General features: G+C 46.1%; 2 protein-coding genes across 2 annotated transcripts; one reads left to right on the plus strand and one right to left on the minus strand.

Moving 5' to 3' along the window:
* Window positions 1–748: 748 nt before the first annotated feature.
* THRSP (thyroid hormone responsive) lies at window positions 749–6,991 on the plus strand. The gene is made up of 2 exons (XM_054437853.2): window positions 749–1,355; window positions 4,689–6,991. The coding sequence occupies exon 1, from the start codon at window positions 896–898 to the stop codon at window positions 1,334–1,336; it is 441 nt and encodes a 146-aa protein (XP_054293828.1). The 5' UTR covers window positions 749–895; the 3' UTR covers window positions 1,337–1,355; window positions 4,689–6,991.
* On the minus strand, window positions 5,372–17,709 carry NDUFC2 (NADH:ubiquinone oxidoreductase subunit C2). The gene is made up of 3 exons (XM_054437855.2): window positions 16,901–17,709; window positions 9,975–10,118; window positions 5,372–7,023 (listed from the first exon to the last, which is right to left on the minus strand). Exons 1-3 carry the CDS (start codon window positions 17,064–17,066, stop codon window positions 6,974–6,976), a joined length of 360 nt encoding a protein of 119 aa, XP_054293830.1. The 5' UTR covers window positions 17,067–17,709; the 3' UTR covers window positions 5,372–6,973.
* Window positions 17,710–18,205: the final 496 nt, after the last annotated feature.

Below are 18,205 nucleotides of genomic sequence, written 5' to 3' on the forward strand. Positions count from 1 at the left end.
ACTATGTAACCTCATGTCAGTCCAGAGCACTGCCTGGAGGTGGGTAGAGGTGGTCCTGGGCTGGAATCCCAGCCCCAGTGGGACCTTGAGCAAGTTACTTTAGCTGTCTGCACCTAAATTTCCTCACTGGCAAAACAGGAATACTGGTGGTTCACACCTGCAATTCCAGCACTTTGGGAGGCTGAGGTGGGAGGAATGCTTGAGTCCAGGAGTTCAAAACTAGACTGGGCAACATAGCAAGACCATCTCTACAAAAATTAAATAAAACATTTACAAGGGTTGTGGTGAAGATTAAATGAGATCACTTATGAAAAAGCTCAGCAGACCCTGATGTGCAGTAGGTGCTCAATAAATGTTAGCCAGCAAAAAAACAAACAAAAAAACTCAGCTAGGAAATTGCAGTACTGGGCTTCTGACTCCAACCTCAATGTTCCTTGCCCCAAATCAAGCTGTTTCACTTCAAATCCTCTCCATTTCACAATGGAGTCGCCCCGGGTTGGAGTGAACTATGCATTGGAAGGCTGCCCTAAGTAGGCAGCAAAGAGACAGCTTGGTCTCCAGTGACCTGAAAGAATTATTTATTGCCCTGAAGTCCAGTGCACCAGTTGCCAAAGGGAAAATCTTCCTTCCAACTGACTCAGCAAGCTGACAGAGGAAGAGTCGGGTTCTTGCTGGGGCAGTCATGCAGAGCTGGGATGACAAGCAGAAGGCTGGCAGCTCTGTCTCTGGGCAGATGGATCACCTGATACAGATGCTGGGGCCTGAGACCTGGGATTGGCCCAAAACAGGGCTGTGTTGACCCAACAGCTGGGCATTGGCATCCTGTCAATCTGCCGAGAGCCTAGAAATAGTGCGGGGGCAGTCTGCTGGTCTCAGTGTGTCAGAGGAAGCAACCATGCAGGTGCTAACCAAGCGTTACCCCAAGAACTGCCTGCTGACGGTCATGGACCGGTATTCAGCAGAGGTGCACAACATGGAGCAGGTGGTGATGATCCCCAGCCTTCTGCGGGACATGCAGCTGAGTGGGCATGGGGGCCGGGCCCAGGCTGAGGCCCCTGATCTCTATACCTACTTCACCATGCTCAAGGCCATCTGCGTGGATGTGGACCATGGGCTGCTGCCACGGGAGGAGTGGCAGGCCAAGGTGGCAGGCAGCGAAGAGAATGGAACCGCAGAGACAGAGGAAGTCGAGGACGAGAGTGCCTCAGGAGAGCTGGACCTGGAAGCCCAGTTCCACCTGCACTTCTCCAGCCTCCATCACATCCTCATGCACCTCACCGAGAAAGCCCAGGAGGTGACAAGGAAATACCAGGAAATGACGGGACAAGTTTGGTAGACCTTGGACACTAGGGAAGGTAATGGTGGCCATGCTGGTGGGTGTGAGTCTACAAAGGGACATTCCAGGAGAGGAGAGGGGGCGGTGGTACAACCCAGTGGGAGAGGAACAGCCTGGCTCTCAGACAGAGCCACTCTTGGGTCAGGGTATTGGGACCACAACCTAGGAGGGCCTAAGACTAGGCCTGTGTTACTATCCCTCTGACCTCAAATTGGCAATTGCAATGAATTGATATAGAAACAGAAGGAAAAGTGGCCTGTGAGGGCATATCTCATATGCACATATATGTGTTTGTGCATGTGTGCATTTATTAGTATGTGAATGGTTGTAAAAGTGTGAATTGAATGAGTGTGTTCTCGTCATCGACTTTAAGAATTTGATTAAAGAGGGGCCGGGCGCGGTGGCTTACACCAAATCCCAGCACTTTGGGAGGCCGAGGCGGCCGGATCATGAGGCCAGGAGATCGAGACCAGGCTGGCTAACATGGTGAAACCCAATCTCTACTAAAAATACAAAAAATTAGCTGGTCGTGGTGGTGGGTGCGTGTAGTCCCAGCTATTCGGGAGGCTGAGGCAGGAGAATGGCATGAACCTGGGAGGCGGAGGTTGCAGTGAGCCGAGATCACGCCCCTGCACTCCAGCCTAGGTGACAGAGGGAGACTCCATCTCAAAAAAAAAAAAAAGAAAGAAAGAAAAAAAAAGAAACTTACCTAAGGCATACATATTAACTTAAGTGAACATTGTGAATTCCGTGTGTGTGACAGTGTTTCCCAACATTTTTTCAAGTCACAGAACATGGAAAATCATATGGCACATGGGGATACATAGGTGAGGCTGCTTGCAGTACTGCTACAACAGGCTGGGGGTACTCTGACCATCCCAGGTTGGAACCCACCAAACGGGAAGCTGAGGGACCACTGTCATGGCACTCTAATCCATTCCAGGCAAACCAGAATGTGCAGACATGCCTGTTGGGAAGCCCTGTTGTATGTACATACGAATATGTGTTCCAGTCTGAGCCTACATGTCTATGCACAGAGGGGCTGGGGTGGTGAGTGTGGATGAGCAGCAAGCTAGACAAGCAGGTGGTGGCAGAGGGTAGGAGGTGGGAAGGGGCCCTAGCATGGTCACCACTAGTTCACTCATGGATAAAGACTAGTATTCATAGAAATTGGACCACAGCACCTGCCAGTTTTGATTCTGTGCCACCTGCCAGCCCTGCTCCCGCAAACTGGTCTCATTAGTTGTAAACAACATCCACGTCCATTGTAATCTCAAAACCACCTGATGCAGCTATGTAGGAAAAGATTCTCATCCTCAGTTTACTAGTATGGAAATTGAAGCCAGACAGGTGAAGTGACTCACCCAAAGTCACACAGTAAGGAGACAAAAGTAAGACTGGCCTCAACTTTGAGCTGAGTGTTCCTTCCATCGTACCCACTGTCTGCCATATTGTGTTATCTTCATAATCTGTGTGAAGGCTGCTCTGTAATTATGGGGAATAAACACGGAACCCCAAACACAAAGCCTATGGAGAGCTCTGCTCCAGGCATTATCTCAGCCGTTTTTCCTTCTCCCACTTCAAACCCAAACTGTCAACCTCAACCCTTCTTCTCTCTCCCCTTGAGGCTCCCCGAGTTGCCTCACAGAGGTTCTTCTTGAATTAGACTGGGCTGTGTCAACAGCTCTGGGTTCACGTTCTGATTCTATCACTAATGAGCTGTGGGGCCTTGGGCAAGCTAATTCATTTCTCTGGGTTTCAGCTTCACTGAATAATAACAGTGGTAGTAAAACTAACAACTGGCATTTGAATAGTTTTAAGATCACTTTGCATATCCCTTATCTAATGGAATTATCATTCCCCCACCCTTTTTTTTTTTGAGACGGAGTCTCACCCTATCACCCAGGTTGGAGTGCAATGTGCAATCTCAGCTCACTGCCACCTCCGCCTCCCAGGTTCAAGAGATTTTCCTCAGCCTCCCAAGTAGCTGGGATTACAGGTGTGTGCCACCACACCCAGCTAATTTTTAAAAAATCTTTAGTAGAGACAGGGTTTCACCATGTTGGCCAGGCTGGTCTCGAACTCCTGACCTCGTGATCCACCTGCCTCGGCCTCCCAAAGTGCTGGGATTACAGGCATGAGCCACTGCGCCCAGCCGATCATTCCCTTTTGCAGATGAAAAAACCGGAGGCCTGAGAAGTAAAACGAGTCCAAGTTTACTCAGTAAATAACAGCCAAGATGTGAACCCTGGCCTAATTAGTCTAATTCTTTTCCTCTACAGTGGTGTTCCTTAGAGCCTTAGACTTTTGCAGAGTGCGCTCAAAGTGGGAACTGGGCATGGCAGAGTGGGTAGAAACCACACTCTGACTCACTTAGTTGCTTCAAAGGCCAGAGCAGCAACTCTACACCATAACATTTCAACACACCCTAACCTGATTTTCATTCAGAGGCAATATGGTATAGCAACAGTTAAAAATCTGGGCTCTTGTTCTGGCTCTTCCATTGACTTCTGTATTATCCTAGACAACTTTTTATTTTAAGATGGAGTCTCACTCTATTGCCAGGCTGGAGTGCAGTGGCGCGATCTCAGCTTACTGCAACCTCCACCTCCCGGATTCAAGCAATTCTTCTGCCTCAGCCACTCAAGTAGTTGGGACTACAGGTGCACGCCACCACGCCCAGCTAATTTTTTGTATTTTTAGTAAAGATGGGGTTTCACCATGTTGGCCAAGATGGTCTCGATCTCCTGACCTTGTGATCCTCCCCGCTCAGCTTCCCAAAGTGCTGGGATTACAGGCGTGAGCCACCACGCCCAACCTTTTTTGTTTTTTGAGATGGAGTTTTGCTCTTGTCGCCCAGGCTGGAGTGCAGTGGTGCGATCTTGGCTCACTACAACCTCTGCCTCCCAGATTCAAGCAAGTCTCCTGCCTCAGCCTCCCGAGTAGCTGGGATTACAGGCTCACGCCACCATGCCCGGCTAATTTTTGTACTTTTAGTAGAGACGGGGTTTCACCATGTTGGCCAGGCTGGTCTCGAACTTCTGACCTCAAGTGATCCACCCACCTTGGCCTCCCAAAGTGCTGGGATTACAGGTGTGAGCCACCACGCCCGGCCCTAGGCAACTTATCTTACCTTTCTGTATCTGTTTCCCTGTTAGTAAAATATAGCAGAGAAATCAAATGAGTTATTCCAGTTCTGACAACCTAGGATTCTCCTTACAGTGCTGAGGCACTGCCAGTTTTCCAACAGCAACATAAGCATTGTTCTTCCTGCTTCAATGGGCACGTGACGGTATCTTAGTTGTTTGAATTGATACTGACTTGGCCTTTTAAAAATTTCTTCACTCCACAGATCCCTTCACGATAGAAGGCAGACTCTTTGATGAGGCCAGCGGAGCAGTTCACTAGCTGATGATGAGAGCAGAAAGGCCTAGATCTGCAGCCAGAAGTGAAGGTGGCTCAGTTCTCCGGGATGCTTCTCTACCTCCTGAGCACCAATTCCTGGATTCCAGTCACTGGCTCACCTTTAGAATGTCTGTTGCTATTCACTGCTCCCCTCGCTCCTCTTACCAGCTTGGGGAGGTGTCCAATGGTTCAGGAGGGACTAGACAGTTACCTGTCCAGTGTGGTATGGTAGGAAGAGTGTAGGTGTTGGCATGTGACCAAAATTCACATCCCTCCTCATGGCAGTCATTCAGTATGTGTACTTGTACAAGTTATTTAACCCATTGGAGCCTAAATTCCTTCATCTATAAAATGGGGATAATATTATCTACCTCACAAGTTTATGAAAACTAAACATGATGAATCGAAAGCACTTGGCATGTGAGGGCTATTAAAATAGCCTGATTTTTTTTTCTCCCCCTCTCCCCTATGTATTTGCTCTGGCCCTTGCTTTTTACCCTCCAGAGCTAAGAGGTAGCAGTCTCTTGGGATGAGTGGTTCACCCTCTTTTACTTGGCAACCACTGATGAGGCCAACGACAGGTGAACTATAAACCTATTTATTGCAGAACTAATTAAAAAAACCAAAGCCTTGTATTTGTACATCTTTATTATTTCTAAAGCACTTTCTTCAACCTAATTTCAGTTTTTACAATTGGTACTCAAGAAAACAGAGACAGAATTCATTTGATTTTGCCCAGAAACCATCTGCTTATATTTATAAGGCCACCCAATTTGAAATCACATATAGGCCAGGCGCGGTGGCTCACGCCTGTAATCCCAACACTTTGGAAGGCCAAGGCAGGTGGATCACAAGGTCAAGAGATCGAGACCATCTTGGCCAACATGGTGAAACCCCATCTCTACTAAAAACACAAAAATCAGCTGGGCATCGTGGCATGCACCTGTAGTCCCAGCCACTCGGGAGGCTGAGGCAGGAGAATTGCTTGAACCCGGGAGGTGGAGGTTGCCGTGAGCCGAAATTGCGCCACTGCACTCCAGCCTAATGACAGAACAAGACTGTCTCAAAAAAAAAAAAAACAAAAAAAAAAACCACATATACTTTATCTCTAAAACCTAATCTGATTATAAATTCTAAGCTAGGAAACAAAAACTTTTGGGACAAGTACTTTTTTTTTGACAGGGTCTCCTTTGTCACCCAGGCTGGAGTGTCACCCAGGCTGCAGTGAACTGTGACACAATCATAGTTAATTGCCTCCTCAAATTCCAGGGCTCAATAGATCCTCCCACCTCAGCCTCATGAATAGCTGGGACTGCAGGAACGTGCCACCATGCCCGGCTAATTTTTGTATTTTGTGTAGAGACAGTGTTTCGCCATGTTGCCCAGGTTGGTCTCGAACTCCTGGGCTCAAGCAATCTACCCTGCCTCAGCCTCTCAAAGTACTGGGATTACAGGCATAAGCCACTGCATCGGGCCAGGACAAGCATTTGATAAGCCATAAAAAGTAACCTCATTCCAGTTAGGTACAGTCTTTTGCTAATTGCACCAAGCTCCACTGTAGACAGTATTAGCTCCTGAGTCCACTTTCTCCAGGATAATCCACCTAAGAGCAAAGACAACTTGGCAACATAAGATTTCTGTTTTCCTTGTCTGGAGTCTCCTCCTTCTAAACCACCTTCTATATCATTACAGACAGCTCAGAAACACAAACCTGTGTGATTTAAAACGCCTTAATGACTTAATACCTACAGGATGAAGTCAAAATTATTTGGCAAGAGTCACAGAATCCTCCATAATCTGGCTCACTCTAAATTCACTTTGCACTAGGACAGGGGCAGGCAAACCTTTTCGGCAGGCCATAGGTCTCTACCACAACTACTCAGTTCTGCTCTTGCAGTATGGCAGTCACCATAAGCAACATGTAAACAAATGAGCGTGGCTGTGTTCCAATGAGACTTTATCGGCAGTAGGCCAGATTTGGGTAGTCTGCTAACTCTAAACTAGAATTCAACCTCATTTTAAAATCTTTCAGATGGGTGAATGGAAACTGACCATTCTCTGATGAACTATTTTTCTTACAACAATAAAGAGTCAGAGTACTCATGGTAACTACTTTAATTACAAGGTGTCAACATACAGATTAGCATAAGCTTCAACTGTCATTAGAAACATATTCCATCAAATTCAGAAACAGCAGGTATCAGTGAAACTGAAGCAAGCATTTTGAAGACTTCAACGTACTGGATGGAATTTTTCAAAAATTTCACCATATGTTTTCTTCTCTATAAAAGGAAAGATCATAAAAGATTTATTTTAAAAATATGTTTTAAAAATTGTATTTCCTAAAGGAAAATTAACACTCAGTAATCTTACGATTGAAATCCTGCTGTGGTCTGAATGTTCATGTCCCCCCAAAGTTCATAAATTGAAATGTAACCCCCAAGATAATGATATTAAGAGGTTAGGACTTTGGGAGGTGATTAGGTCACAAAGGCTCTGTCCTCATGAGTGGGATTGGCTTAGGGGACCTTGTTTGCCTCTTCTACCATGTGAGGACACAGCAAGACAGCATCATCTATGAAGCAGAGTGGGCCCTCAGCAGACACCAACTGTGCTGGTACCCTGATCTTGGACTTCCCAGCCTCCAGAATTGCAAGCAATAAATTTCTATTATTTATATATTACCCAGTCTATTCTGCAATTATACAGGTGGTAAGAAAAACAAAGTTAAAAAAAAATTTTAATTACCCAGTTTAAGGCATTTTGTTATAGTAGGCCAAACGGACTAAGACAAACCCCTAAGAATTTCCTTATTTTCTTGTCCTTGACTATGGCTTGGTAATCACTGAAGGATTTTCTTTCATTGACTGAAGAATAACTTTGGAGGAATCTGTGATGACAACCAAATGGCTGCCAAGAGGGACAAGGTGCTGCCAGGAGTATCCTGACTGAAGAGGTGAAGGAAGAAATAAACACAGAGGGGCATAGGTCAGCTAGGAGAGGCCAACAGCCAATGTGGTCAAGCTCTCTGGGCTCCCACTGTCCGTGCATGAGGCTCTTGGCACAACTGCCAGTAATCTGCAGCTCAGAAACAGAATGAGCCCTGCAGCTATACACACTCCTGCAGACACAGGGAACTCATGGAACTATGTCTAGGCAAAGAGTCAGAGGTGTGAGACTGAAGACTGCTCAGCCACTGGGCCTCAATCCTAGTAATCCATATGTCCAAGACGACTTCCAGCTCTAACATTTAATGGTTCTGGGTATTATGCATTCCCGATACATCCACTATTCATGGCTTTGTGCTAGTCTTTAAGCTCTTCTTTGGCAAAAAAAGAAGCTGTATCTTTCTGATCCACCATAAATATCATATATGTGACTGAAGGCTGTGGGAATATTAAAGAGTAATAAAATTTTAGAGCTAAATAAGACCTTAGAGACCATTCAGCGTAATGAAATTTAAATGTTTTATATCACATATTTACATTAATAGAAGAATTTTTTTTTTTTTGAGCCAGGGTCTCGCTCTGTCACCTAAGCTGGAATGCAATGGTGTGATCACAGCTCACGGCACCTTGTCCTCCCAGGCTCAAATAATCCTCCTGCCTCAGCCTCCCAAGTAGCTGAGTCTATAGGCATGTGCCATCACACCCAGCTAATTTTTTAATTTTCTGTAGAGATGAGGTCTCACTATGTTGCCAAGACTGGGGAAAATCTATTTATGTTTACAAGTTCAAATTTTTTCTATACTCATTCATTTACACATTTAATAAGGCTATGTGTGCCAAACCCCTGGGGAGACAAAAAAAAAACTGTCCTAGTAAGTTAAACTCCCAGCCTACAGAGACTCATATATGTGCACATCTGTGTTGTGTATATGTGTGTAAAACACAGGTGAGAAAAGTTATATTACAACTATTAATAGATTCATAGCAGAATAGAGATAGAGCACCCTGAGGGAATGCCTGACTGTAGCTGGGTGAAAGCTTCACTGAGATAATAAAAGCAGAAATTTGCTAGGTGGATGGGGTGGAAACAGGGGCAAGAGGAAGAATAACATAGCAGGAAGAAGGTACAACATGTATAAAGCAATATAGGGCAGGTTCGGGACAAAGCATTTCACCAGGCAAATGATGAGTGATAAGGAATGAGGAAGTGTTCCATACGGTTCATATCCACTATTATGCATAAGTGCCTGCTGTGTGTAGGCTCTATGCAAGAGGTTGGGGAAACAAAGACGAAGCTACAATCCATGAAGAACACAGACATGTGTATATCATACGGTGGATAAGAATGTGGGTAAAGTGTTTCTACCAGAGGACAGGCAATTAGCTAAGCTGGAGGAAATGAGCCATCCTAAAGAGTCTGGATTTTATCCACTAGGCAATGGATGACTTATTTATTTTATGTTAATTTAATTTTATTTTTTGAGACAGAGTCTTGCTGTGACACCCAGGCTGGAGTGCAATGGCGCGATCTCAGCTCACTGCATGCAACCTCTGCCTCGCGGGTTCAAGCGATTCTCCTGCCTCAGCCTCCCAAGTAGCTGGGATTACAGGCACCCGCCATCATGCCCGGCTAATTTTTGTATTTCTAGTAGAAACAAGGTTTCACCATGTTGGCCAGGCTGGTCCCAAACTCCTGACCTCAGGTGATCTGCCCCCCTCGGCCTCCCAAAGTGCTGGGATTACAGGCGTGAGCCACTGCGACCGGCCGAATGACTATTTTAAACAGATGTGATCAGATTTGCTGTCATTGGAAATAAGACCAAAGCAAGTGGTGAGTTAAGAGGCAAGTGCAACAGTCCAAGCGAGAGATGATCAAGGCCTGAACCACGGTAGTGGTAGTGCAGAGGAGAGTTCAAAGTCGAGAAATATTTAGGAAGTAGAACTGATAAGACCTGATGATTCATGGGAAGTGAAAGAGAAAGACTTGATGATTCTCAGGCTTCTGGCTTGAGTGGCCAGGTGGACAGTAGTGCCATTCCCTGAAGCAGGACACAGAGGAGCAGGAGGTTTGGGAAGGCAGAGGGCATGTGAGTTTTGTTTGCTGTCCAAAGGACACAGAGGTAGTCAGACAGAAACTGGATATATTAATTCAAGAGAATTTTGGTCTATAGACTAAGATGTGGGAGTCAACAGAATTTAGAAGGTATCTAAAGCCATAGACATGGATAAGATTAACCAGGGAAAATAATAATAAACACAGATTCTCTAAAATTAACTTGAAATACCTTCTTCAGGAAACTCCTCTGGATGTAATTTCATATATCCAAACATTTCACGGTCCCTCACAGCATACAGGTAGTTTTCACGTTTTACAAGATAATATCCAGCAAAAAAAAAGGCCGTAATATATAGAAGCTGGCGATGCAAACCTGAAATTCAAATGACAAATCCCAAAGAAAGCAAAAATTAGTCAATGTGTATTAAGAGTTACATTTTTGGCTGGATGCAGTGGCTCACACCTGTAATCCCAGCACTTTGGGAGGCCGAGACGGGTGGATCACCTGAGGTCAGGAGTTCGAGACCAGCCTGGCCAACACGGTGAAACCCTGTCTCTACTAAAAATACAAAATTTGGCTAGGGGTGGTGGCGGGCGCCTGTAGTCCCAGCTACTTGGGAGGCTGAGGCAGGAGAATCATTGGAACCTGGGAGGCAGAGGTTGCAGTAAGCTGATATTGCGCCATTGCACTCCAGCCTGGGTGACAAAGCGCCTGGCCTGTTATGGCATTTCTTAAAGAAATAAAAATAAAAAAAGCACTGGGCTCAGTGGCTCACGCCTGTAATCCCAGCACTTTGGGAGGCTGAGGCAGGTGGATCGCCTGAGGTCAGGAGTACAAGACCAGTTCACATGGTGAAACCCCATCTCTACTAAAAATACAAAAATCAGCCAGACATGGTGGCGGGCGCCTGTAATCCCAACTACTCCTCCGGTGGCTGAGGCAGGAGAATCATTAGAACCCGGGAGGCAGAGGTTGCAGTGAGCCGAGATCGCGCCATTGCACTCCAGCCTGGGGGACGGAGTGAGGCTCTGTCTCAAAAAAAAAAAAAAAAAAAAAAAAAAAAAAAAAAAAGCTATTCTGAACAAACAGCCTTGATCCTTGACTTTGAGACATTCTACATATTCTTTTTTTTTTTTTGAGCTCTGTTGCCCAGGCTGGAGTGCAGTGGCACAATCACAGCTCACTGCAGCCTCAACCTCCCAGGCTCAAGCAATCCTCTCACCTCAGCTTCCCAAGTAGCTGGGACCAAAAGCGTGCACCACCATGCCTTTTTTTTTTCTTTTTTCTTTTTTTTTTTTTTAAGAGGGGTCTTGCTAATGTTTCCCAGACTGGTCTTGAACTCCTGGGCTGAAGCGATCCCCCCACCTCAGCCTCCCAAAGTGTTAGGATTACAAGAATGAGCCACCACACTCGGCCCACATGATCACTTCTTTAAAGGTTAACAAATTTAAATATTACATGCAATGTATATTTTAGCATATAGCACTTAATATTTATTTAATAAATGAATGAACAGCCTTGGGCAATTCAATTTACTACCTCTAAAACATAGACGAGACCTATCCTGGCTGGGCGTGGTGGCTCACAACTGTAATCCTAGCACTTTGAGAAGCTGAGGCAGGTGGATCACCTGAGGTCAGCAGTTCAAGACCAGCCTGGCCAACATGGTGAAACCCCATCTCTACTAAAAATACAAAAATTAGCCAGGCGTGGTAGCACGCACCTGTAGTCCCAGCTACTCAGGAGGCTGAGGCTGGAGAATCGCTTGAACCCGGGAGGTGGAGATTGCAGTGAGCCAAGATCGCACCACTGAACTCTAGCCTGGGCAACAGAATGAGACTCTGTCTCATAAAAAAAAAAAAAAAGATCTATCCTATCTTTCTCATAGTGGTAGCAAATAAAACAAGACATATGCATGTAAAAGTATTTTCAAAAATGTATAAAACAATAAAAATGAAAAATATTCCTATGTTCTAGAACTGGACAGAGCACTCTCTCTTACCCCAAACAGCCACTGCTTTCCATAATGGGCTACACGCCATATAGCAAACCAAAGAGCACATGTTCTCCCATATGCCACTGGACTGCAGAGACATACAGAACTAGACTCTCTCTACGCTGACCCATGTTCCTCACAGAAAGACTCCACGAGTGTTCGAGATGATGATGTCAGCATCCTAGCCCTAAAGGCATGGCTTGGCCTCTTCCCAAGGCCCCATTTTCCTAACCTCTCTCCTCATTCTGTCTTAGTGGTCTACCTCTCACTACCTGCACATCCCATCTACAATCATTTTCCCATTGTTTACTCAGTGAGTCTAACCCTGGCAGCTATTGTGCTCTGCAGAACATCATAAATTACTGATATATTAAACTAGAGATCAATAAATATTTGATTTTGTGGGCTATACTTAGAATACCAACTAACTCTAAATTTAGGGCACATTAAGTGGTAACCAGCAAGAAGGTTAAGTTTTAAAAAACAGATGAGAGAAAAACTTTTAAAAAAATTATATTTATTGATAGTACAGTAGGGTGACTACAGTTAACAATAATTTGTTGTACAGTTCAAAATTGCTGGAGGAGAGGAATTTGAATGTTCCCAACATAAAGAAGGGTGAATGTTTGGGGTGATAGATGACCCATTTGCCCCAGTTTCAACATTACACATTGTATGCATGTATCAAAATACCACATGTACCCCCAAAATATGTACAACTTATTTTTAAAGTCTTATTCTTAAAAAATTCTTTTTAACATTTCCTGCTAATTTGAAAAAGAGCTACACAATTTTATTTCATTGATAGAAATTCATTATTATGAGACATATTCATTATTATGAGACAGAATCTTGCTCTGTCACTTAGGCTGGAATACAGAGGCATGATCACATTCACTGCAGCCTCAACCTCCCAGGCTCAAGTGATCCTCTTACTTCAGTCTCCCAAGTAGCTGGGATCACAGGTGCATGCCACCACGTCCAGATAGCTTAAAAAAATTTATTTTGTAGAGACAAAGTTTCCCTATGTTTCCCAGGCTGGTCTTGAAACCTGGGCTCAAGCAATCCTCCCACCTCAGCCTCCCAAAGTGTTGGGATTACAGGTGTGAGCCACGGTGTCCGGCCAGAATATCCCATTACTCACAGAATGCCAGGTACTCTCCAGGGCTGTAGTTTGAAAATCTACCATATCCCTTTCACCACTCCTCCAACTCTCTTAGAAACATCATTTATGTGACACACAACTTCACACTATATGCACAATCGTGTACCACAATTTGTCTTTTTAATGGATATGGCCATCTGGTCTGTAAACCTTTGGAGGATTGGGTCCATGTTTTATATTCCTCGTAATCTACATATACTTATTCACTCAATACTACTTTTTTTTTTTTTTTTAAGACGGAATCTCAGTCTGTCGCCCAGGCTGGAGTGCAATGGCGCAATCTCAGCTCACTGCAATCTCCACCTCCCAGGTTCAAGCAATTCTCCAGCCTCAGCCTCCCAAGTAGCTGGGATTACAGGCATGTGCCACCACGCCTGGCTAATTTTTGTATTTTTAGTAAAGACAGGGTTTCACCATGTTGGTCAGGCTGGTCTTGAATTCTTGACCTCAGGTGATCCACCCGCCTCAGCCTCCCAAAGTGCTGGGATTACAGGCATGAGCCACCACACCTGACCTCACTCAATACTTACTGAACACCTACTATAGATATTAGACACTGAGCTAGATAAACACAATATGTATTCAGTAAATGCCGTTGAGGACAACCATTTCAACAAAGTCCTAGGACCTAAATCTTCCAAAGCAATTTAGGGAAGCTCTGGGAACTCAGGAAGTCTGATCCCTACTCCTGGGCTAAGCAGTTTATATTCATTATCTCATCCAGTCCTCAGAGATATGGAAGTTCCTCAGAATCAAATTACTAGTAGGGCGGAGGTGGTGTCAAACCCCAAAGCATATGCTCTTAACTGCTATACTCTTCTGTCTCCCAGAAAGGCACAAACAGCTAAACTAACAACAATGAGATTAAGTGGTACATACAACACATTTCAGCCAACCTTTACTTCCTCTAGAGCATTCTCCCTCCCATCTGTATCTCCTCTGTGCTCCTAAAGTGCTTTCTGCTCACCCATCTCTATCAAAACATGTATCTATCATATCAAGATCAGCAACAGACTGTTTACTTGTTTGTCTCCCTGATTTCACTAGGAGCTCCATAGGGCACATAACAGAGTAACAGTTAAGTAAGGCCAGGGACAGTGGTTCACACCTATAACCCCAGCACTCTGGGAGGCCGAGGTGGCAGGATCACTTGAGGCCAGAAGTTTGAGACCAGCCTGGCCAAGATGGCAAGACCCCATCTCTACAAAAAACTTAAAAATTGGTCAGGCCTGGTGGTATGTACCTGTAGTCCCAGCTACTTGGAAGGCTAGGATAGGAGGATCGCCTGAGCCCAGGAGGTCGAGGCTGCAGCGAGCCATGATTGCACCACTGCCCTCTAGCCTGGGTGACAGAGTGAGACTCTGTCTCAAAAAAAAAAAAAAAAAAAAAAAAAAAAAGGGGGTTGGGAGCAGTGGCTCACGCCTGTAATCCCAGCACTTTGGGAGGCCAAGGCGGGCAGATCACGAGGTCAGGAGATCGAGACCATCCTGGCTAACACGGTGAAACCCCGTCTCCACTAAAAATACAAAAAAATCTCTGGGCGTGGTAGAGGGCGCCTGTAGTCCCAGCTACTCCAGAGGCTGAGGCAGGAGAATGGTGTGAGCCCGGGAGGCAGAGCTTGCAGTGAGCAGAGATTGCGCCACTGCACTCCAGCCTGGGCAACAGAGCAAGACTCCGTCTCAAAAAAAAAAAAAAAAAAAAGGGTTCAGTAAATGAACAATTTACAAATATATGGTAAACTGTTTGCATAACAAGAGCTAAGGAAGGGGAACTCTGTCCAGCACCTTTTGCATGTCAGACATTTTACCTACAGAATCTCACTCAATTCTCACAACAAATATGCAAAAATTAATTATTCTTATTTTATAGATGAGGAAACTTTGGCTCTGATCGACCTGACCATGTAATTTGCCCAAAGTGACACAGCTGGAAAGCAGCAAAGCAAGTCTGTTTATTTATTTATTTATTGGAGACAAGGTCTCAACTTTGTTGCCCAGGCTGGAGTGCAGTGGTGCAATCGCGGCTGGCTGCAGCCTCAACCTCCTGGGCTCAAGTGATTCTCCTCCCTTAGCTTCCTGAGTACCTGGGACTACAAGTGCACATCACCATGCCCGGCTAATTTTTTAAATTTTTTGTAGAGACAGGGTCTCACTATGTTGCCCAGGCTGGTCTTGAACTCCTGGCCTCAAGAGATGTTCCTGCCTTGGTCTCCCAAAGTGCTGGGATTACAGGTGTGAACCACGGTGCCTGTGCCTGGTGAGCAAGTCTGTTTAGTTCCAAAGTGGAGCTCTTTTCATTACACCAAGTGACAGTCTTGGGGAAATGTGAAGTGGTGATGAAAAGGGAAAACCTCGAGTCCTCAGAGGCATAAATGGACAAAGATCACTCCTTTCTGAAGTGAGGAGTCACGTCCAAGGGAGACAGGATTTCAATACTATTTGAGCACTGGAAATGCTGGGATTTGATGGGTTGGGAGCTAACCTTCAGGCATGACATACAGCTGTAAGAAGGCAAAAGAGACAGAAGTGTGGTGACTCCTAATTGCCTGAACCATTGCCTGAGCTTTTTTCCTGATTGTGCTTCTTGGCTCCAATCAATGCCTCACATTGCTGACAAAGATGACTTTTTAAAATATAGAGCTCATCACTGCACCCCTGCAACTCTCAAAAGCTTACAAAGTTCCTGACTGCCTAGAAAATAAATTGCCATGCTCTGCTAAAATCTCCCTTGTAGTTTTATCACCCGAAACCTGAACACTCACTCAATCATCAAACACCCTCCATTCAGAGGTCCTTGCCCCCATTGGCTCCCACTAACCCCATGGGCCTAGAAAGCTGTCTGTCTCTCAGTCCTGCCTGATAATCAAAGTTAACTGCAAAGACCCCTCTTCCAAAGTTCCTCTCCTCTTTTCCCTCTGGAAATCCATAGAACTTAGCAAAGCTACTGTGGTGGTTATTATCAGAATAGTCAGTGTCTCTGATAGGAAGCCAGTGACATACTACTGGGAAGTACAGCACACGGGTTTACAGCCTCCTATTCAAACCGTGGTCCTCAGACTAGCAGCAGCAGTGTTTGAGCGCTTGTTGTTAACATCATTTCCTCCCCAGACCTCATGAATCAGAATCCGCTTTTTTTTTTTTCTTTTTTTTTTTTTTAAGACAGGGTCTCACTTTGTTGCCCAGGTTGGAGTGCAATGGTGCAATCTCGGCTTACTGCAACCTCTGCCTTCCAGGCTCAAACGACCCTCCTGCCTCAGCCTCCCTCAGCCTGGGACCACAGGCGTGCACCACCACGCCCGGCTAACTCTTGTATTTTTTTGTAGAGACGGGCTTTCGCCCTGTTGCCCAGACTGGCATCGAATTCCTGAGCTCAGGCGATCCGCCCGCCACGGCCTCCCAAGGCGCTGGGATTACAGGTGTGAGCCACCGCGCGCAGCCCAGAATCCGAATTTTAACAAGACACCTATGCTATTCGTATGCACATTAAGTTTGAGAAGCACTGGTGTCCAATATCCATTCAGAGGTCAAAAAAAAAAAAAAACAAAGCTCTGCTACTTAATAGCCATATGACCTTGGGCAAGCTGCTGTTAACCTGTTAGGCTCGGTTTCCTCGTTGTGAATAATACATCCCTAACAAAGTGTTTTCAGGCCTAAATGCTATCAATAATGCCCATAGTGTGAGTAGTGCATGGCATGGAGTCATGGCTCATTTGTGCACACAGCACAACACGAACTGAGGAGAGTAGTCCCCGGTCCTTCATAGACTCAGTTCCTGCTTCACTGCACCTCAGTTTCTTCAAGCGTCAAATGACACTCTGGCTCTGCTTAATTCTAAAGAGCTAATAGGGCGTGGACCCCCCGGGAAGGCGAGCTGGGTCCAGCTAGGCAAAAGGGCACAGAAAAACACAGCACCTCAGGGGGGCCTACGGCGGGGCTGGTCTGCAGCCCTACGACCCCCTCTCCTCCCAGCCGATCCCTGCCGCGCAGCACTCACCAGCCGTCGCGATCGGCCTCCGCCGGATTAGGTTATCAATCAGGCCGGAGCAGTAGCCCAAGAAGCCGAGGTAGAGGAGCCGCGGGTCGGTCAGCTTGGGCGGGGGCAGGCTCCGGGCCTCATCCGGCAGAAACCGTAAGGGCTCTGGGTTCCGCCGTGCGATCATGGTGACGCCGTTTCCACTTGAGGCCTGGTCTCAGACCACGAACTACAAGGAAAACCACGAGGACCACTACCCGGGCCTAAGGAGTCAGCTTTCTCCTTCTCCTCTGCGCGCCGGACTCACGGGCACGGATCAGCGCGGTGCAGCGCCCAAACGCTTCCCGGTGCGTGCTGCTGCCGGAACCCCGCACGCAAAGTTCCGGGCTACTAAGTTTCACTTTGCTCTTCGCCCGCGCTAATTCTCTGGTGGGAGTGGGATTCACGGGCCTGGTAACGCGGGGTCGGGGAGTACCCCAAACGAGCCAAACTGGGCGAAGACTAGGAGACACTGATTTTCTTTTCTCCCAACTTCCCCACCCAGAATTGCCTCTCCCTCCTCTGCCCCTTCTGGAAAGATTTATCTTTTCATCCAATGCCCACAAATGGGCATGATGCATAGTTTTGAGAAACGTAATTAATTGAAATTCCGTAAAAGCTAGTTTTCGTTTTCTGAGTTTTCAGTCGTTCATTCGCATAGACACACCCTCCAAAGCCTAAAATTAAGGTCTGGTCAGCAACAAAAGAATTTAGAGAAGCCCAGGACTGGATCGTTTTAGTCTATTGTTGAAATTCAGATTCAGAGGCAGCACCCTAAAATGTTTCACCTCTGGGTCTTCACGTCCTTACACATGGCTGAGTGAGGAGGTGTTCCCTAAAGGTTTGAGTAATGAGGCCAGGCGCCGTCAGTCACGCCTGTAATCCCATCACTTTTGGGAGGCCGAGGCGGGCGGATCACCTGAAGATCAGGAGTTCAAGACCAGCTTGGCCAACATGGTGAAACCCCTTCTCTACGAAAAATACAAAAAATTAGCTGGGCGTGGTGGCGGGTGCCTGTAGTCCCAGCTACTGGGAAGGCTGAGGCAGCATAATCAGCTGCTCGGGAAGCTGAGGGAGGAGAATCGCTAGAACCTGGGAGGTGGAGGTTGCAGTGAGCTGAGATCGCACCACTGCATTCCAGCCTCGGCAACAAGAGCAAACCTTCGTCTCAAAAAGAAAAAAAAAAAAGGTTTGAGTAATGAAAGAAGGAATTTATAATTCTCTTAAGCAATTTTCCAGTCTCTGCTGTCAGGCCTCTGAGCGGAAACTCAGCCATTGTAACCCCTG

The sequence above is a fragment of the Pongo pygmaeus genome, chromosome 9 (assembly GCF_028885625.2).
Source record: "Pongo pygmaeus isolate AG05252 chromosome 9, NHGRI_mPonPyg2-v2.0_pri, whole genome shotgun sequence".
Taxonomy (NCBI): Eukaryota; Metazoa; Chordata; class Mammalia; order Primates; family Hominidae; genus Pongo; species Pongo pygmaeus.